The sequence below is a fragment of the Phocoena phocoena genome, chromosome 18 (assembly GCF_963924675.1).
Source record: "Phocoena phocoena chromosome 18, mPhoPho1.1, whole genome shotgun sequence".
Taxonomy (NCBI): domain Eukaryota; kingdom Metazoa; phylum Chordata; class Mammalia; order Artiodactyla; family Phocoenidae; genus Phocoena; species Phocoena phocoena.
In genome coordinates this window covers 80,535,419-80,557,150 of record NC_089236.1, presented here as the reverse complement: position 1 = coordinate 80,557,150, position 21,732 = coordinate 80,535,419, and the positions used below count along the sequence as shown (strand labels likewise).

Here is a 21,732-nt window from a genome sequence, read left to right as displayed (position 1 = left end):
GAGATGACTGAACTATCCATTGGGGGTCAAATATAGGCTGGATCACAGAGGATTAAAGATACAAATGTAAGAAAAGAATGAAATTGTCATAGGGAAAATATTGAGTGATTAAAAAATAATGGAATGGAAGGCATAACTTAAAACAGTCATAAGGGAAGCACTTTTAAGTTTTTAATTTTTATGTAAACCAATTGTATGTAGCAAAAAAAAAAATCGTAAAGTCGAGACAAATAATAAAGTGAGAAGATAGTTTCCATAAAAGGACTGACTTCTTTCACATACAAAGACTATTTACAAATAATTAGGAAAAATGGGCAAAGCACATCCTAGAAAAAGAAATACACATGGCTGGGCTTCCCTGGTGGCACAGTGGTTGAGAGTCCGCCTGCCAACGCAGGGGACATGGGTTCGTGCCCTGGTCTGGGAAGATCCCACATGCCGCAGAGCGGCTGGGCCCGTGAGCCATGGCCGTTGAGCCTGCGCATCCAGAGCCTGTGCTCTGCAACAGGAGAGGCCACAGCAGTGAGAGGCCCGTGTACCGGAAAAAAAAAAAAAAAGAAATACACGTGGCTAATAAACAAGGGGAAATATTCAGTCTTTGTCATTAAACTACATTAAAACACTAGTGAGATATCAGTTTTCACCTAAGAAGTAGAAAGGATTCGAAGTTTAATGATACTCTGATGCTGAGGGAGCTGGGGAATTAGTCTTCACATCAACACTCTTGGTTGGTGTGTAATAGTACAACAACTTTTTGAGAGTTTGGTAAAATGTCAATTTCAATTGCAAATAGCCTTTGAACCAGGTAATCCATTTCTAGGAATTTCCCTTTCAGAAATACTCTCACATTCAAAGGAAATTCAGTGCTTACTCTGTATGTAAAAATATCCTAGAAAATGCCTTCTAATTCAACAGAATTCCTGAAACCTGTATCTGCCCTTATATAGAAACACAGAAACCTGGCCCAGTTGTTTCCAGAATCACCAGAACATGTACCTCTCACTTCCCTGGAGTCTGGTCCTGTTGTTTCTCCTGAGCCACAGACACCTTCTCTTCCTTAAATGAGAGCTCGTTGCATAAAAATATGCTTAATATCTCATTTGTGTAGAATGTGTAAACATAGACATTCTCTTTGGTGACACATAAGTACAGTGGCTACCCCTGGGGAGTGATACTATGTGAGTACCTTGTACTGCGTGAATGAGTATGTTTTTAACTGTGAGCTTCTGTTACTTTTACCACCTTAATAAGGCTAGCTTAAAAGTTTAAAAGTCTTGTTTTCTGGCAAGCAAGTTGCCTCAAGTGTGTCCTCCATCTGAATTGCCGTCTGTGGCACACTTCATCGCATCATTCAGGATCTCTGCTTGAGTGCCCTCCTGTGCTGCCCTCCACATTCTTACCTCCCCAATTGATATAAGCACCATATTGCAAGACACGCCTTTAAACCCAAGCGCCTAGAAAAGCATGGGGCACAAAATAATTAATTTATTAAATGAATGGATAAAGTATATTAGGATGTATAAAACATTACAAGATATGTTGACTTTTTTTTAAAGCTGTCTTTTCATGTTAGATTTAGTTTAACAAGTGCTTTCTGAAATGGACCTAAAGTTTCTTGCTCTGCCTTAATAGCCTAGCTTTAGCTTTGATATTTACTCAGCTTTGCATACTGACAGCTTATTGATTCGCGGTTTTAGAGTCAAAGTGTAAGGCACATGCAATAGATAATTCTGGAGTGAAGCTTGGGTCCCTGATAGTCCTGTAACCTGGGTAAGTCATTTCTTTGAACATTAATTTCTTCATCTGTAAAGGAAAGTAATATTTGAGTCATATTGTTAGGAGTGTTAAATGAGATGATGTATGTAAAAATAGCAGAGTTCCTGGGACTCAGTTTAAAATTATTATTTTTCCCATCTCTTCAAAATCTTTATAGAGATATTATCTAATAAATACATGTGCCATTCTAGACTTATGCAAGTATAGAATGGACTAGAAACAGCATTTTATTCAAAAATGTTCTCTGAAAATCATTTATTTCTGCTTTATTGCAGCACTGTTTTTAAAGAATATAATCGTGTATGTTAGAAAAATGGAAGTATTCCAGGAACTTCGTAAGCCATCGGCACGTTTGGAGTGTGACCACTGCAATTTCAGAGGCACGGATTATGAAAATGTACAAATCCACATGGGTACCATCCATCCAGAATTTTGTGATGAAATGGATGCTGGTGGGTTAGGTAAAATGATATTTTACCAGAAAAGTGCAAAGCTATTTCACTGCCATAAATGCTTTTTCACCAGCAAGATGTACTCTAATGTATACTATCACATCACATCCAAACATTCAGCCCCAGAGAAATGGAATGAGAAACCAAAAAATCAGTTAAACAAAGAAGCAGATCCTGTGAAAAGCCCTTCTGTTCCTGAACACCAGAAAATGGCCTCTAATTCAGCAGAACTCCTGAAACCTATACCTGCCCTTTCCATAGAAACACAGAAATTTGGCCCAGTTATGTCTCCAGAATCACCAAAACCTACTCCTCTTACTTCCCTGGACTCTCAGAAACCTGGCCCTGTTGTTTCTCCTGAGCCACAGACACCTTCTCTTCCTTCTCCCGAGCCTCCGAAACCTGCCCCTGTTTCTTCTCCTGAACTTCCAAAACCAGTCCCTCTTGTTTCTGAATCTCAGAAACCAGTCCCTGTTCCTTCTCCAGAACCACAGAAACTTGCTCCCGTATCTCCTGAGCCAGTAAAGGCAACTCTTACTAATCCCAAACCCCAGAAACACTCTCATTTCCCAGAAACATTGGGGCCACCTTCAGCCTCATCTCCAGAGTCACCAGTTCTGGCTGCCTCCCCTGAACCTTGGGGACCATCCCCAACAGCGTCTCCAGAGTCTCGGAAGCCGGTCCGGACTGTCTCCCCTGAGCCAAGGAAGCTGTCCCCATCGGAGTCTCCTGAACCTTGGAAGCCATTCCCTGCTGTGTCCCCAGAGCCTCGGAGACCAGCCCCAGCTGTGTCACCTGGTTCTTGGAAGCCAGGGCCACCTGGGTCCCCCAGGTCTTGGAAGTCCAGTCCGTCAGCATCATCAGGACCTTGGAAGCCAGCTAAACCTGCTCCATCTGTGTCTCCTGGACCTTGGAAACCAATTCCTTCCATATCACCTGGACCTTGGAAACCAACTCCATCCATGTCCCCTGCGTCCTGGAAGTCTTCATCAGTCTCACCTGGTTCCTGGAAATCTCCCCCCGCATCTCCTGAGTCATGGAAGTCTGGCCCACCAGAACTCCGAAAGACAGCGCCCACCTTGTCACCTGAACATTGGAAGACAGTTCCTCCAGTGTCTCCTGAGCTCCGTAAATCAGGACCTCCCTTGTCTCCTGAGCTTCGCAAACCAGGCCCATCACTGTCCCCAGAGATCCGTAGTCCAGCGGGATCTCCAGAGCTCAGAAAACCCTCAGGGTCTCCAGAGCTTTGGAAGCTTTCCCCTGATCAGCGGAAAACTTCTCCTGCTTCACTTGATTTTTCTGAGTCCCAGAAAAGTTCCCGTGGTGGTTCCCCTGATCTCTGGAAGTCTTCCTTTTTTATTGAACCTCAGAAACCTGTCTTCCCTGAGACCCGGAAACCAGGTCCATCTGGGCCATCTGAGTCCCCTAAAGCTTCCTCTGATATCTGGAAGCCTGTTCTCTCTATTGATACTGAGCCTAGAAAACCTGCCCTGTTTTCCGAGCCTACCAAAACAGCCTCTCGTGCTTCTCCTGAACCACGAAAACGTGCTCTCTTTCCAGAGCCCCGGAAACATGCCCTTTTCCCCGAACTTCCCAAAGCTGCTGTCTTCTCAGAATCTCAGAAGGCAGTTGAGCTTGGTGATGAACTACAGGCAGATGCCATAGACGATCAAAAGTGTGATGTTTTGGTTCAGGAAGAACTACTAGCTACACCTAAGAAACTCTTAGAAGACACTTTATTTCCTTCCTCAAAGAAGCTCAAGAAAGACAACCAAGAGAACTCGGATGCTGAGCTTAGTAGCAGTGAGTACATAAAAGCAGACCTGGATGCGATAGATAGTAAGGGCCAGGAGTCGAGCAGTGATCCAGAGCAGGTTGACGTGGAATCGATTGATTTCAGTAAAGAGAACAAAATAGACATGACTAGTCCAGAGCAGCCCAAGAATGTACTGCAGTTTACCGAAGAAAAAGAGGCTTTTATCTCTGAAGAAGAGATTGCAAAATACATGAAGCGTGGAAAAGGAAAGTATTACTGCAAAATCTGTTGCTGTCGTGCTATGAAAAAAGGTGCTGTTTTGCATCATTTGGTTAACAAGCATAATGTCCACAGTCCCTACAAATGCACAATTTGTGGAAAGGCTTTCCTTTTGGAATCTCTCCTTAAAAATCATGTAGCAGCTCATGGGCAAAGTTTACTTAAATGTCCACGTTGTAATTTTGAGTCAAATTTTCCGAGAGGCTTTAAGAAACATTTAACTCATTGTCAAAGCCGGCATAATGAAGAGGCAAATAAAAAGCTAATGGAAGCCCTGGAACCTCCACTGGAGGAGCAGCAAATTTGATTTTTAAATACAGTGTGGATATTTGCTCTACAGAGTTGTCTATTGAACCCATTGTTGAAAGTATAGTTAAATAGCCTAGTTGGATCAGTAGATGTTGACATGTATGGTGTACTGTGTCTCAGTAGTGTTACAAAGCATAAGCGTTTGGTTATTTTTTTCTTGATCTTTGTTTATGTGGTTGTCGTGTAAGTCAGTAAATTCATATTGTATATTCCAGATGGGTAAAATTAATTTCAGTATATTTGAATAATATGAAGAGGTAGGCATTCCATTTAACAATCAAGAGCAAGTTGTACTCAATTTAAAACATCTAGTTAAAGTGTATCTTTTTGTGCAACTAATTTCAGACATTGGAAGTTATTCGTTAGAATGTTTAAGAATTAGGCATGAAAATTTTGAGAAATTTTGTTCTCAAGTATTTTCACATCATAAAAATTATTTTAAAGTTTCTATTTGGTCATATAAAGTTATTTATAAATCTTGAACCCCTTCTAGGTGTTTATTAACTTTTATATTATGGAAGATTGGAGTCTCAGGGTTGCTGATTTTCTGCTAAAAGAGGGGAAATTGAGTCCGTTTAAAAAATAGTTTGCAGCCTTCTCCTGTAGGAAACTGAGAAACATGAGTGCGATTTTAGGCCTTGTCTTTAGTTGTTTCCTTTGGAGTCTTCCATTCTGGACCTTACCCCAAGATCTGGCCCTTCACTTCCCCGTGAGCTCAAACCAACAGATGATCCTTATTTGCCAAATGTGTCAGGGTTGCACCTCCTACTCCTGGGCCTTCCGCACCATCTGTCGGGGCTTCAGACCAGGGTAAGGAGCAGAAATGAAAGTCTTCCGGATTCACAACAAAAAATTTTATAAATAGACATTACTGTTTAAGAGTACATCAGTTTTATGTTTTTCACAGTTGTTACTGTAAATACCTTGTGCCTGTTAATGGATTATTTTATTCTAAAATATTTTGTCAAATGTGTATCAATCAAATTAAAAACAAAGGCTTTCATGTTAGCAACATATTCATGTGTGTTTTCTTTTGTGTAACTTTCATTGTATGATACCAAATTCCATTATTCTTTCCTATTTCCACTTGTTTTTAGCATACTAATTTTCATACCTGGAGCAGCATTTTCTAAGCTCGGTTTTCTCAGAGTTCTGTGGTCAGGTAGGTTAAGGGAAACACTGTACAGTCATCCCTTGGTGTCCACAGGGAGTCAGTTCCAGGACCCCCTGCAGATTGCATATAACCTACGCATGTCCTCCCATATGCTTTAAATCATCTCCAGATTACTCATAGCGCCTGATACAATGTAAATGCTATATAAATAGTCGCCAGCAAGTTCAAGTTTTGCTTTTTGGAACTTTCTGGAAATTGTTTTCTAATATTTCTGATCTGTGATTGGTTGAATCCACGAATGTGGAAACCAAGGATACAGAGGCCTGGCTACATTAGGCTCTCTATGAAAATTCTCATTAATCCACATTAGCCCATTAAAGGTCATTTAATCTCAGTGGTGGTCAGTCCTGAGTGCTTCATTTAAACAATGGGAAGCATTTAGTGCCATAAGGACTCTGATACATAGCCGGGGTTGAGATACTGGCTTTTATCAAGGTGTTCCCAGACACTTGAACAAGGGGCGCTTTATTCATGGCATCCAAATGCATATGCCAATTGGGAAGACAATGTTTAGATAATACTGGGAAGATCTTACAAGCTTCAGACCTGTTAACTTGTTTGGAGAGCACAGTCTGGCAGGCAAGGTACTGGTTGATGGGATTGTTGGTTTATACTGGGCACCTTGACAACAAGCTTCCAGTTCTGGAGTTTGCTTCTAGGCATGATGCCAGCAAGTAGGAGAGGTAAGATATCCTGGCTATATCCGTCTTGTATACTGACTTGATTAAAATTATGGGTAGAACAACGGGCCTCCAGTGCCCAGACCCCTTTTGAAGCCTGCAGTCAAATCAACCATGCTTGAGCATATGTAACAACATGCAACAGATTCTTAGGACTTCACACTTTTTGGTGCAGACTTCTCAGAGTCCTTCCTATATCTTTGCTCAAGGGGGAGCTAACTAGATCCTATGACTTGCCATCTCACGGTGGTTTTTTTTTTTTTTTTTTTTTTTTTTTTGCAGTACGTGGGCCTCTCACTGCTGTGGCCTCTCCCACTGCGGAGCACGGGCTCCGGGCACGCAGGCTCAGCAGCCATGGCTCGCTCCGTGGCATGTGAGATCTTCCCGGACCGGGGAACGAACCCGTGTCCCCTGCATCGGCAGGCGGACTCTCAACCACTGTGCCACCAGGGAAGCCCTCATGGTGGTTTTTTTAATAATATTTTTATAAGATAGAGGGTATTAACGCTAGGGTAAGCAGCAGTGATGCACGTGTAGTCTGGGCATTAAGGCCTTAATTTTAGACCAAAGCACGATGTTCTCGGCTCACCTCAGTTGTGGCTTCCCACTTTTTTCTCCTTTTACCTCTAAGGTCAAGGGTTAGTTAGCTGTGCCCTTACTTTAGAACCTGTTTACGTTCTTTTTAATCGTTGGTAACTTTGCCTTCTATACAATAGCATCCCTCACTAATCAATATGACCCACTCTGTATCTTTTCATTTTCTTATTTACCTATGAAATTACAACTTTCTAATGACTCCCCAGTGATTTTACATAACATGAAAGGGAATAAAAATTACCGTACCATTTTTACACAACGTTCATGGCCTTGATGCCATTATGTTCTAGGGAGCCAATGTCGTTTTCATTAATTTGACTCTGAGTACGTGAATTGTAATGTGTCTGTGTAGCAGGTGCTGCTTTTGTTTTTAATATTGGTGTAGATTCCATAGCTTTGTCTTGGATGAAGACAGACTGATGCTTAATCAAATCTATCTGCAAGCATCACAAAATGAAGGGTGCCTCTTTAAGATGAATTACACCCTTAGATTAAAAAAAAAAAACCAGAAATTGTCTCCTTTCTCAATCTAGCTCTTTCTGTTCACATGTAATTTTGATCAGTCACTTCCTGTTGCTGCTATACATTGCAGGAAATTTTGTGGCTGGAAACAATGCAGATCTGTTAAAGTTACGAAGTTCACTGGGCTGAAGTCAAGGTGAGAGCAGGGCTGCATTCTTTCCTGGAGGCTCTAAAAGGAAACTCATCCCCTTCACTTTTCCAGCTTCTAGAGGCCACCTGCACTGTCCGCATGATCCCCTTCCTGCATCTGTGAGCACTTAGCATCTCTGAGCCTGCTTCTGTTATCACATGTTCCTCTGACTCTCCCTCGTACACTTAAGGACCATGTTATTACATTGGGCCCCTAGATAATCTAGGATGGTCTGTATTTTAAAGTCAGCTAATTAGCAACCTTAAATCTCTGACATAAAGACTACCACACTCACAGATTCTGGCAATCTTGTACTTTGGGGGTCATTCTGCCTTCCACACCTGGGCTTGAAAATTGGGGTTTTGATTCCTCTGCTTAGCCTATAGCAAGCCAGGTTGGGTTTCTTTGGCAACATGTCTGTTGCTACCGCCTCACTGGTCTAGGCCCTCATCGTTGGTGCAGTAGACTGCTCCATAGTCTGGGGCCTCCAGTATCAACCCCAGCCCACCCTTTACACACCAAAATAAGGTCTCCACAATACTGATTGTGTGTTGCATTCTTTATACGAAATTACCCCTTAAGGTACAGTTACTTAAGGCCTTCCATTGGCAAACCACACCTTACTCAATAACCTTCTCAGCCCACCGCATAATACTTGGTCAGTTCTTCCTATTAAAGTCCTACCCCTAGTAAGCCTGGCACGGTTCTCTCCACCTTCATTGCAAGTCTACTATTGCAAGACTACTTTTTTCATTTTATGAATTGAGAAAAAAAAACCTATAGGACTGATTTGGACCTAATTTAGCGTTAATGCAACACGGGAATGCTATTTGTTGTTACAAATACCCCACACCGGATGCTACATTCAACCCTAAAACTGAAAATGCTGTTGGAATAAAATATGACATTTCAACCCCTTTGATCCTGATCAACTACCAGCTTAGCTGGATTGAGCATACTTTGAATTAACTTTGCTTCTAACACCCACTGATCTCTTGTAAATGTTTGCCATGGGCCACACGGAGGATTAGATGAAGTGGATGGGAAGCCTACTAAATTCTTACTAGATTTGTATAAACGGAAGAGTTCTAGGTCAAGTGAACAAAATTCCAACTTGAATCATAAAAACAGTCATGGCCCCTCAGTCATTTCCCAGACTTGAGCCAGTTTACAGACCTTGAATGAAGGGGAGGCTGGGTCCCCTTGAGCAAGGATCCCAGTACACTGCCAAAAATGTATACCGTTAACCTTTTTCCCAGCCTTCCCCAAAGGTACAGATGGCCATTTACCAGGGTGGCTGCACTGGGCAAAAGGAACTAATCAGACCCTTCAGGAATGCCTGGACACTGGTTCTGAACTGACACTGATTCCAGGAGACACCAAGCATAACTGTGGCCCTCCAGTCAGAGTAGGGGCTTATGGAGGTCAGATAATCAATGGAGTTTCAGCTCAGGTTCATCTCACAGTGGGTCCAGTATCCTCAAACCATCCTGTGGTCATTTCTCCAGTCCTAGGATGCATAATTAACAGTAGACATACTCAGGAACTGGCGGTATCCCCACGTTGGTTCCCTGACCTGTGAGGTGAGGGCTATTATTGTTGGAAAGGCCAGTAGGAAGCCTCTAAAATTGCCTCAACCTAGGAAGCATGTAAATCCAAAGCAATCGGGCAGAAAGGATTCTGGGAAGATGGTGGAGTAGGAAGCCCAAGGAATCTGTCTCCCCACCTAGACAGCAACTGTACTGGCGGAATTCATCTGATATAACTATTTTGGAACTCTGGAGTCTGTTGAAGGCTTGCAACTTCCAGGGGAAGAACTGGACAGTAAATTGTGGTTAATTTTGGTCAATTTTGGCTTTTCACAGAGTAGCAGCTACTTGTTCCCTACCCACAGCCATGCAAGCATCTTGCACACAACTTGCAGGAGCTAGTGTGGGTGAGAAGGTCCCCGTCTTGCAAATACCGAGCATCTGTGCTTTGATTTCTAGTTGCTGCTTTTGCTCACAGAGGTGCAGACAAAGAGGCAGGCAGCCATTCCTTCTGTAAATACTTCCACCTCTAGCTGAAGTGACTTTCAGGTGATTTAAAGGGCCAGCACCCACCCCCACCCGCTGCCCCTGACACACTTCATTTTTTGCTTTTCTCCTTTTGGGAGCCAGACGTTAAATACTACTGCATATACAGGGAAAATTAGAAAGTGACTGCACCTGCCCAAGGGAAGGCTCAGAAGAGACATAAAAAAAGACATTTGCACTTCAGGCTGATCCTTGGCACAGAGACAGCCTACAACAGTAAAACAAATAAGTACATAAATAATAAACATGGCAAACCCTGGGGAAGGGGAAGAATCTGATTTCCAGAGTTACACATTATTATATTCAAACGTCCAGTGTTCAAGAACAACAACAAAATCACAAGGCATACAAAGAAAAAGGAAAGTATGGCCTGTTCAAAGGGAAAAAACTCAACAGACTCTGTACCTAAAAAAGATGTAATGGCAGACATACTAGACAAAGACTTTAAAACCACAGTCTTAAAGATGCTCAAAGAACTAAGGAAGATGGGGAGAAAGTCAAGAAACTGGTGTGTGAACAAAATGTGAATATCCATAAAGAGATAGAAAACCTAAAAAGGTACCAAAAAGAAATTATGGAGCTGAAAAGTACAACTGAAATAAAATTTCACTAGAGGGATTCAAGGCAGACTAGAGCAGGAGGAAGAAGGAATCAGTGAATTGAAGACAGATCAATGGAAGTCATTGAGGCTGAGGAACAGAATGAAAAATGATCAGAGAGAAGTGAGCAGAGCCTAAGGGACTTGTGGGACATGATCAAGTTGACCAACACAAGCATTGAGGGGGAAGAGAGAAAGGGCAGCAAGAATATCTGAAGAGATAATGGCTGAAAACTCCCCAAATCTGATGAAATACATGACCATAAACCTCCAAGAAGCTCAACAAACTCCAAGTGAGATGAACTCAAAGAGAACCACACTGAGACATTATAATCAAACTTTGAAAAGATAAAGAGCAAATCTTGGAAGCAGTAAAAGAGGAGAGATTCATCACCTGCAAGGGATCCTCCATAAGATTATCTGAAGATTTATTATCAGAAGTTTTGAAGGCCAGAAGACACTGGGTTGATATATTCTCTGTGCTAAAAGAAAACTACTGTCAACCAAGAATCCTGTATTCAGCAGAACTGTCCTTCAATCGTGAAGGAGAAATGAAGACATTCCCAGTTAAGCAAAAGCTGAGGGAGTTTGTGGCCACTACACCTGCCCTGCAAGAAATGCGCAGGGAGTGTTGCGGGTGAAATGAAAGGACACTAGACAGCACCTTGAAGCCGTGTAGAGAAATAAAAATCTTAGTAAAGGTCAAATAGGGCAATTATGAAGCTAGTATTTTTATGACATTGGTTTGTAACTGTACTTTTTGTTTTCTGCATAATTTAAGAGACTAATACACTTAAAGAAAAAAGTATTAGTGTAAAACTAGTATTAATGTATATTACTATAACTTTGTAACTCCAAATTTTGTTTCCTGCATAATTTAGGAGACTAGTGCATTTAAAAGAATTATTAGTTTATGTTTGGGGCACACGATGTATAAAGATGTAATCTTGTGACATCAATAGCCTAAAGGGCTGGGGATAGAGCTGTAAAGGAGAAGAGTTTTTGTGTTATTGAAGTTAAGCTGCTGTAAATTCAAATTAGAGGAATAATTTCAGGATGTAAATCCTCATGGTACCACAAAGAAAATTGCTATAGAATATAAACAAAAGCAAATTAAGAAGGAATTTAAACATTTCATTACAGAAAAAGTCAACTAAATTCAAAAGAAGACAGAAATGCAGGAAATGAGGGACAAAAATATAGACAAACATTGTATATGCTCTACGTGCTATAGGGCATAGAGAAAACAAATAGCGCAATGTCTCACCTAGTGAATGCGGCAGATGCTTTCCACGTCAGCAAGAAAGAACTGGATGGCCAATCACGAGTCCCCTCATAGGAGGGACCAGCAGGGCGAACCTGGCCCCCAGAATCCTTTGCTCTTTCTCTGCTGCCAGGCAGAACTGGCTCTGCTGAATGACCACCTAAGGGTCACACAGCCAACCAGGGCGAGGCAGGTGCAACTGACAGGATCAACTGATTCCCCGGCGCCTGGCACATGGTAGGCGCTTAACAAATACTAATTGAATAAATGAACGAATAGGTTTTTCACACACCTGCAGATGAAAGGTTACCAGGAGCCTGACACTGGTCTGCTGAGTTCTTTTATGCATGGCCAACGAATCGTCACAGTGCAAAGCCAACCTCTTCCAAACGGTCTTCTTTGCACCAATGAAGGGAGTGGCAGAGGGTACTTTTTGATTCAAGCAGGCTACCCCAAGTGGGAAGGTCACCTCCTCTTGCTGGTGAAAAAAAAATAAATAAGGAGCAGCATAGAAACCGACCTGGCCTCGGACACTGTGCTTGTGGAGCTGCAGAAGGAGCCCATGACTTCTCTCCTGCCCAGCGTTCTGTATGAGGCTGGAAGCCGAGCTCCCACTCCAAGCAAGGACTTCCACCACCCGGCCACCACCAAAACTGAGGTAAGGCACCAGTAAAGCTAAGGAGCTGCCTTCCTGGATGTTACAGCTTCAATGCTTGCCAAGCACACGCTTCCTCTCATGCTGGGAATAAAGGGCACACTCTCTGAGACCTTGAGCTATGAAGTCAGACAAACCTATGTTTGAACCTGCCTCCACCACTCTGTGTGTGTGTGTGTGTGTGTGTGTGTGTGTGTGTGTGTGTGTGTGTGTGAACTTGGGCGACCTAGCATCTTCACACGCACAATGGGGCAGTCTTGTAAGACCTACCTCAAGGTGGTTTTGGCACAAGACAGAATGAAATGCGCAGGGCACTTGATAAATGTTAGATGCCATTGTTACTTAATGCTCTGACTGAATTATACTAACAAGAACTTGACCACTGGTAGGGAAACTGAGTTAGTATTGAAAGTTTAGGATTTTATGGCTTGCCTCTTCCTGGCACTGAGTTAGGTCCTTTGGGGATTTCATTCTATCGAACATCTGAGTTATGCGTAGCCAACTTGTCACCACCCTGAAAATGTCTACAGTGGACCCCCATCTGGTCTGGGGCTCCAGTGATCAAGAAGTTGTTTCTGACTCCCTGTGCACCCTTCCTGCTGTCACCAGAGAAGTGAGGCCTCAGGTCCTGATGAAAACAGCCCAGGCACCACTTCCTCAGCTAAGAAGGCTTTCCTGCCACCCGGGCTGGGCAAGTCACGCCTTCTCTGACTCGCAGACGCCTAGTCCTCTATTGTCACTGGCTTTTATTGGACTTTCTCCCCCACCCCGAGGGCCTTATTCCTGGAATATAGTACTTTCTCAAATAATTGTTGAAAGAGCAGAGGAGGGGGCATTCTTTGCTACCCAGCGTTTTCCCATAGATACAATATTACCTTCCCATAGATACAACATTACCTTCCCATAGATACAATATTACCTTCCCATAGATACCACATTACCTTCCCGTAGATACAATATTACCTACCAGCTGTTTTCAAATCTGGCTGCACATTTGAATCACCTGCAGAGCTTTAAGAACGACTGGTTCCTGAGTCACACCCAGACTAGTGACGTCTTTTGGGTGTGGAGCAGAGGACTGGGTGTTTTGTAGAGTCTCACATGCTTCTAAATGCAGCCAAGGTTGAGAACCACGGTTATGAGCCATGACTGTTAGGCCCACAGTCTTGCCCACACTCTGAGAAACTACTTGTGTGGGAAGAAGAAGACCAGCCTCCAAGTAAGGGGGCAACTTACATCTTTCCGCCTCGGGTTCTTTTGTCTTTAAAATGGTGATATGACATCTACCGCATGGAGCAGTTAGGAAGACAGTGATTGAGAGGAAGTGTCTGCTCGCATTGCGAGGCACGTTTGTGATGAAGCAGGAACGTCCTAGCTCACACTGTGGTTTTAGTTATAAAATACAGTATCTAAACAAGCAGAGAAGATGCCAAAGGAGTTCAGCTCTTTAACTGTGGTCTACCTTCAGGGACGGAAGGGGGTTGAAACAAAGCCAGACTGAGCCACGTGGGTGCGCAATGTGGTTAATAGGTTGGTTCCCCTTCGAGCTGATTGTTTTAAAATATCTGCTCAACATTCGTTCAGAGGAGGCTGCAGGCCAGGTGGGGAGAACACAGGTGCTCCCTGAGCAATTCAGCTCTAGCCTCAGAAGAGACCCTCAGAAGGCAGTTGAGGGCCCAATCACTGCTCCTTCAGGAAACCCATCCACAACGATCATTTCTCCTAAGTATTTCTTTCTGCCATATGGAGTTCTCTCCCTGAGAGGAGTTCTGGGGAACAGAATTTTCACCATCTGGGTGCATCTCAAGTCCAGACTGTCCTTGTCTTCATCCAGCTCTGAAAAGGGGAGGCCTGGTCTCCCTGGGGGTTACGTGGAGATTGCACGTTAAAAGATCACATGACTGTTCCCAGCAGGGAAACTCGACTGCCCACATTTCACCTGTGGAGCTTCCTATCCTCTGTGAATCCATGTTCCTTCACCGGAAGAGAAGCACCAAGGTGGGAGCAGGCCTGCCCAGGGCTCCCGGCTCGGTGGGAAGACAGCAGCGTCGCTCTCCTTCACCAGCTTCTTCCACTCCAGTGGTGGGATTCGCTCTGGACAGAGTTAAGGCAAGCAAAAAGGATCGGGAGACTACATATCTGTCCAAATGATTAATCGGAGCTTTCCTGTTATGAAGTCTAAATTTTCCTGTATTATTCCTTTAAGTAGTAGGCTGGAGGAGGGATGGCATTTAAGGCTCTGGGGTAAGTGAACAAATGGCAAAAAGAATCAGTGATTTGGTACAACAAGACCTGGGCTAAGACCTCGTTCACCCACAGGTCTGCCGATCTTTGGCACATTAAATGGCTTGTCTTTTAACACACCTGAGATGATAACGCCTGCTTCGCAAGATGAGTTCCGGGACATGATGGGATAAAAGAGTTGAAAATTTAGAAAAACAGTTAAGGGTGTGTGGGCTCGAGGTCCAAGTATGATTTCCAGAAAGTGACACCAGAATGAATACCTTTCAGGGTTTAATCAGCTTGTGAGCTTGTGAGTGTGGAATGAGCGAATGAGCTAGTTCAGAGGAGAATTTAGGGAACAGCAGTTTAAATAGTAAAGGCAGGCTAAAATAAGCTTGCTAAGTTAGAGAAAACTGGTTAACGGGACTATGTCCAAAATACATTCCATAAAGTCTATGGGTAAAATTTTATGTGATTTCTTCCTGATAAGATGTGTAGTAATCATTAAGATAGTTTAAAAAAACTCTTTTGATCAAGTATATTTACCAATTACGTTCTTCATCCAATTAAATATTTCATTATTCATGCCTCCCATTGATTAAAAAGTGAATTTATATGCTAGTTGCCAGGCAGGGTAGCTTCTAGCAGTATATTTTACTGTTTTTTAAAATGGTAAATATAAGAGGTTTGGTAGTGGTATAAAACAAAATCAAAGGATTTATATGTGAGTTTTTAAATAAATCTTATTTAAGTTTTCCCAAAAGCCCAATGCTAGAGTTTGATATATTCATGTACACATATTTACTGAAGAAATATAACTTCCATTATCACATTCTTTGCTTCATCAATAACCCATTGGTTTAGCTACACATTATTTTAAGTTAGCTAATAAGAAAGACTATTAACTCCATTTAATTTTAATCTTGACATTACTGCGTTTACTTACAAGATGTTTCTAATTTTTGTATAAATAGGTCCTCATTTTGAGACATCAATTTCATGTTTATTTGAATTGAAAAATGAAGTTTTTCTGAATAAATAAGGCTGATTTGGCTGATTGGCTTGATAGTAAGAACTAATTGGCAAAGGTTATTACATGGTGACTATTTTCCGTAAATTGGATTCATTAAATTTGCAACCCAAGGCTCTAGAAAACTCTCTATGAAAATATACTGGCAAAGATGTTCTGAAATGACTGCCTTGATTATTTTTCCCCAAGCCTTTTTGAGTAGATCAGATTAAACTGTTCACTTCCAAGAATGAAAGACTAGCAGGTACAATTAATAATTTTTTGAGATGTTGGAAAAGACTTTTGTATACTTCCCAGGAACCGAGAAACTGAACGACTCCCATCATTGAATTGCAAAGCCTTTAAAAAGTCAGATGATTTCTAATTCTTTGCTTTCAATTAAATTAGAAGAATTATCAAATGGTAGACATTAGAAGTAATTTTTGATTATAGATAACTATGAACAGTTGGTATATAACTTGAAAGAATTTTAAAGGATTAAGTGGTATTCTATAACAAAACTCCTCTGCTCCATTCAGTGTCACCAAGTTTTCTCAGCAGTTAGATCAATAAAAATGGAAACCTGGAATAGAATTGTCCAACACTGTCTTATTCTACTAGCAAAAGGTATTCATTAAATTCATCTGTCAATATATGAACCCATTGGGGAAAATATCCCCGTCTTTCTTTTTAACACTTTATTGTTGACTATTTTAAACACCCACATAAGTAGAGAGTGTAGAGAGAAAAACTGGGCCCTCACCAGTTTCGAGAATTATAAACATCCTGCTGTTTTTAATTCAAGGAAGGGTATTTCTAACCGTCAGACTTTTATGTTCATGTCTTAGTTGGTTTGGACTGCTATAGGAAACCGCCTTCGACTGGGTGGCTTATAAGCAGCAGAAGTTTATTCCTCACGGTACTTGACACGGGAAGTCCAAGATCAAGGGGCTGGCAGACTCAGTGTTCGGGGAGAGCCTGCTTCCTTGTCCAGATGTGGCCATCTTCCCACTGTGTCCTCACATGGCAGAATGCGTGGGGGACGCTCTGGGGTCTCTTCTGTAAGACCCTAATCCCATTCCTGAGGGCTCCACCCTCACGATTTAATGACCTCCCAAAGGTCCCACATTCAGATGCCGTCACCCTGGGGATTAGATTTCAACACGTGAGTTTGGGGGGAGGGGCGCAAACATTCAGGCTATAGCAGTTTATACCTCTACTTTTGTTTTGATTAGCTATGTACTACTGTAATAGAGATATTTCTTAGTACTTAAGACCTTGCGATAGGAAGTCCAGAATTTTAATTAACACGCACATTTTTATTGCAGGGAATTTTGTCCTCATTAAGATAAAAGTATGTGAAATTAAATTATGAAAATTCTTTTGGGAGGTACAGGAGCGAAAGTTTTGCGGACCACTTGTTAAGGAAATAATAGTGGGCTAAGTGTAAAGCTTTACTAGTTTCAAACTGGGCCACGTCTTCCCCAGTTCCTCAGCACGTTTTGTGATTTTCTGGTGCACGCAAAACCCTACACATTGTTTATCAGCCAGTCCTGTAGAGACTGGAGAAGGTGAAAAAGTCTGACATAGCTTATAAGTACCGCTTGGGTGTTTAATAAATGCAGACTGTGATCCAGTGGGCCTGGAGAAGGGCCCGGCAGCTTTCCTTCATGGTAAATCTCAATGAAAAGGTTTCAGTGTAGATGACACATGCACATGCATGAGCCCTTCCCACACTGGAGCTTCAGGAGCATGTCACGTCAACACTCACAGACCAGCCAAAGGAGTTGGCTAGGGGCTTCCCTGGTGGCGCAGTGGTTGACAGTCCACCTGCTGATGCAGGGGACACGGGTTCGTGCCCCGGTCCAGGAGGATCCCACAAGCCGCGGAGTGGCTGGGCCCGTGAGCCATGGTCGCTGAGCCTGCTCGTCAAAAAAACAAAACAAAAAAAAACAAAGGAGTTGGCTAGATCCTGTCTTTATTAAAAACGTTTAGGGGGATTGGTGGTGGTGGGCTGAATTGGGAGATTGGGATTGACATATATACAGTAATATGCATAAAATAGATAACTAATAAGAACCTGCTGTATAAATAAATAAAAATAAATAAATAAATAAAATTTAGGAAGTAAAAAAAGAAATTACCCAGCCCATAAAAACTAACCACCCTGTACCCTGGGGCCTCTTGACCTCTGAGATGGCCCATACTCTGTCTGTGGAGTGTGTTTCTCTGTAAATAAATCCACTTCTTACTTTAAAAAAAAAACAAAAGTTTATATTTTGTTATTCATAGATTCCTTAGCATTAATTTAGATTTTTAAAAATACCGCGTGGAAATAGTATTTACATCAACGACTGAGTTTTTGTGCCAGTGCCTCACTCACCTTGCCCATATCCAGAATGTTTTGGGAGCTCTGCTCTCTGGCCTCCGTCGTGGGCAGGGCAACTTCTGGGCCAGACTGTGTGTGTTTGCTTTTGGGGGCAGGTTATCTGGAAGTCGTGGATGGTTTCTCTCCACCTAGAAGAAGAAACAACCCTCCCTAGAGCAGCGAGGGCGCCCCCTGCAGGCTTCCTGCTGAACAAGCAGCCGCACCGCAAGTACTGGGCTTTGGCGGGTGTGGCAGTTTCAAAGTGTCCCAGGCACCCGTGGCTGTCCCTTCCTCCCTCTTTAAAGAAAGCCTTTTGTTGCTGGCCCTAGAAGCCTGTCTGGGAGCCGTGAGGGAGCCCAGGGGCAGCCCCGCTCGGCTGAACTCCCACAGGGCATCCACGGTGTGTAGCAGCCCAGGGCAGAGCTGCAGTGCCGCCCGTGTCTAGTGGCTGCCAGGACTCCTGCACGGGCCACATGGTCAGCTGCTCTTCTTATGTTCCATCCGAGGAGTGGGGACATGCGTCAGACCAGCGAAGGGTGCATTGATTTATTCACTTGGTGGGCGTTTTTGGGTGCCTACTATGTCAGATGCGAAAAGGCTGAAGCAGCCTGCTCCGAGACGGAGGGGAGGGGCCGCAGGTAACCAGCGCTGTGAGGGGCAAGCGGACACTGTAGAGTCTAGAGTGGAGAGTGAGCTTCCCGGCAAGGCCCAGGCATGCGGGAGCCGTGATTGGTCAGGAGGTCTGGGTGGGGCCTGAGATTCTGCACCTCAAGCAAGTTCCTGTGTGAGGAGGTGAGAGAGAGGCCTCCCAGCAGCTGTGGGGACGGCCAGATGAGGACGACACAAAGCCACAAAGTCGTGGAGGTCGAGGCAGCATGGTATGTTGGACACAGAGGGATGCGCGGGGGCACAAAGGAAGTGCCAGCCGTCCCTGAGGCTCACCACGTCAGGGCACCCAGGTTTGCAGCGGTGCTGTCCCCAGGCTGGCCCCATCGGGTGCACCCATGCTTGTCTCCTGCGTCCCCTACTTGAGACAGTCGACTCCACAGTTGCTCACAAGATGCCAGGAGCTGAGGTCCTGCTGGCATCCTTGCCCTGCATCTTTCCGGCAGAGGCCCTGCGAACAGAATACAGTGTGAAGCTTGTGGATTTTGGTCAATCTAAGGTAAATGCCTATAGGAAGAAGAGTCACGTAAGTTCTTGCAAGGCTCTTCAAACGTAGCCGTCTTTCCGAATAGTCGAAGGTCTCTGGGTCTGTGAACTGACTCTTATCTAGAAATTGGTTGAAGGGCCATGTCTCACTTTCATGGTGAATCAAGTCACACCTGCGCTCACAAGACCCAAAATGGGCTTTAGCTCTGCAGACCAAGCAGGAATCTAGTGGGGGGGTTCGTCCATTTCAGCCCCAGAGCGACTGGGGGCGGGGCTATTCTGATTACCGTACAGGCCCTTCTGACTGTTAGGGTCACCTTCCTGACCTTGACTCTAAAACGCCTGTACTTTCCCTTTAAGTCAGGGAGCCTGTGAGTTTCCTACTGCTGCTGTAACAATTACCAGGAGTTTCGTGGCTTCAAAGGACAGAATGTATCCTCTTACAGTTCCGGAGATCAGAGGTCTGAAATCAGTGTCAGCGGCGCCCCTCCCTCTGGAGGCTCTGGGGGAGAGTCTGTTCCCTGCCTCCTCCGGCTCCTGCCGGCATCCCTAGGCTTGCGACAGCAGCTCCCCGGTCCCCAAGGCCACATCTTCCCGTGTCTCTCCTGCTCAGCCTTCATGCCACCTTCTCTTCTGCATGTCTGCGAGGAAAATCTTTTCCTGATTCTCTCTTAAAAGGACACGATTGAATTAGGGCTCACACGGACAATCCAGGAGAATCTCCCCATCTCAAGACCCTTACCTTAGTTGCATCTGCAAAGATCCCCCCCCTTTCTCCCACATACGGCAATAGTCACAGGTTCCAGAGATGAGAATGTAGCTATCAGTCTACTACAGGGCCCACTTTAACTGCAGTCACTAAAGCCTTTTCAAAGATTCTGGCGTTTCCTCATCAGTGCATTCTCAAAGTTTTGTAGAAGAGTATTACTGGACCCTTGGGGGCCATAGTTCAGAGGAGAGGGTGGGTTGCCCATAAGCAGTTCATTCCAGCCTTACTCTCCTGGGAAATCCCTGAATTCTGACGGGAGTTTTTGGCATCTCGACTTTACTCGGCTGCCACTGAGTTTAGGCTGCTTTAATCAGCCGAGTAAACAGCTAGAGCTGGTGCGTGAACCACCACGCCATCCATAAATTCAGTCCAACCTAGTATTCTTCTCTTTCTTGTTTAGAACGCTACACTCGGAATCCGTTCCTGCATCTGTTCCCCTCACGTTTGCTGACGTGAATTAATAAAGTGTTGTTCTTTTGGTCGGAAGCTGCCTCCTCCAGACATTGACTTTGTTATTGTCTACTTCAGATCCGGAAGAGGCTGTGGCGTGGGGGGAGCTTAAGGAAGTCAGCTTCCTTGGTGGGGGGATGGCGTGGAGAATCAGCTGGGTATTTGCGGGTCTGACGTATTCTGCATCTGCTGAGGCCTGCTGCATACCTTCATTCTGAGATGTAGAGTCTCATTCTTTCCAGATTGTTGAACCAACTTTCACACAGACACTTCGTGGCTGTTTCAACCCTCTGACTGTAAGGCTTCAATTATTCTAGCATGTGCACAGCGAGTCCCAATTCTCACGTTTGACGACTTCAGACATTTTGTTTGCCATTTGACAACGTTCAGTGCTGTTAGGAATTGCTTCTCTTCCCTACAATCTTGAATCCCTCTTACCTTTCACACTGTTCTGTGGCAGCACCAATGCAGTTTCCCCAAACCTGACCCATAATGAACAGTTTATTTCAGGGGACCACAGGTAACTGGCCATCTTCCACCACAGGACATAGGCTGCCAGATTCTCATTCCTCAATATTAGTGGGATTTTTTACTCAGGGCAGTGTAACTTATTTCCCCAAATTTCCTTTCTCCAAATGTCTTTACTGTTGCCTCTAACCATCTCCCTGTTTATCAGTTTTCCTTTGAAATTCTTGGTTTTAAGCAACAGAAACCAATCCTAGCTGACTTAAGCAGAAAGAGAACTTATTGGAAGCATCTCAAACAGCTCAGAGAATCAGCTGGAAGACTGGAGAACGGGATGGGGCTCAGAAGCCAGAGGCAGGGCAGCATATGCACGAGCGCACGCCAGGCCCCTGTGGAGTCACTGCTGTCACCTGTTGGGCACCGCTAGCAACACCCCACACGCTGCTGTGAATGGCCCCAAGCCATCACCTCACCTCTGCATCACTCGTGAGGCAGGGTCATAGGCAGGAGCTCCTCACTGGTTGAGCTCTGGCGTCCTGTTGCCAGGGCAAGGGACCCCAAATTTTATTCCTCCCCAATAGATCAGTGTACCCGGGGAGAAGACGATTGATAAAATAAGAAGTATCCATATTTCCTGTCCACACCTTACTTCAGCGCATATCCCAGTGAATTATGATCATCCACTCACTTGTGTGGGTTTCCCTGCCAGCTGGAAAGACTGTTGTCAGCAAAGTCTTGTGCTTTGTGTCTTGAGGGTGTAGCAACAGTCCCTAGCACAAAGTTCACACTCAGACGAGCGTAGTTGAACTGAACGAATGATGAGTAGACCTTGGTGTAGGGCTGTCCTTGGCAAGTGGGAGCTTGTGTCTGTGGTGTGCAGAGGTGAAGAAGCAGCTGTGCCCCTTATTCCTTAGAGGGTAGAACCTGTAATTTACCTCTTAGAAGCAGCACAAGAGGTTTATTGAAATGTGTATTAAGTGGAAACGCTAGGCTCCAGGACACCTGGAAGACTTAGAATTTCTCTGAATG

At 44.0% G+C, this 21,732-nt stretch overlaps 1 protein-coding gene across 1 annotated transcript; it reads left to right on the top strand.

Moving 5' to 3' along the window:
- The first annotated feature begins 2,089 nt into the window (after window positions 1-2,089).
- CHAMP1 (chromosome alignment maintaining phosphoprotein 1) lies at window positions 2,090-4,570 on the top strand. The gene has a single exon (XM_065896260.1). The coding sequence runs from the start codon at window positions 2,090-2,092 to the stop codon at window positions 4,568-4,570; it is 2,481 nt and encodes an 826-aa protein (XP_065752332.1).
- Window positions 4,571-21,732: the final 17,162 nt, after the last annotated feature.

Bases quoted from the DNA above. Each gene is read 5' to 3' on its own strand.
- CHAMP1 (XM_065896260.1), top strand. From the start codon at position 2,090: ATGGAAGTATTCCAGGAACTTCGTAAGCCATCGGCACGTTTGGAGTGT.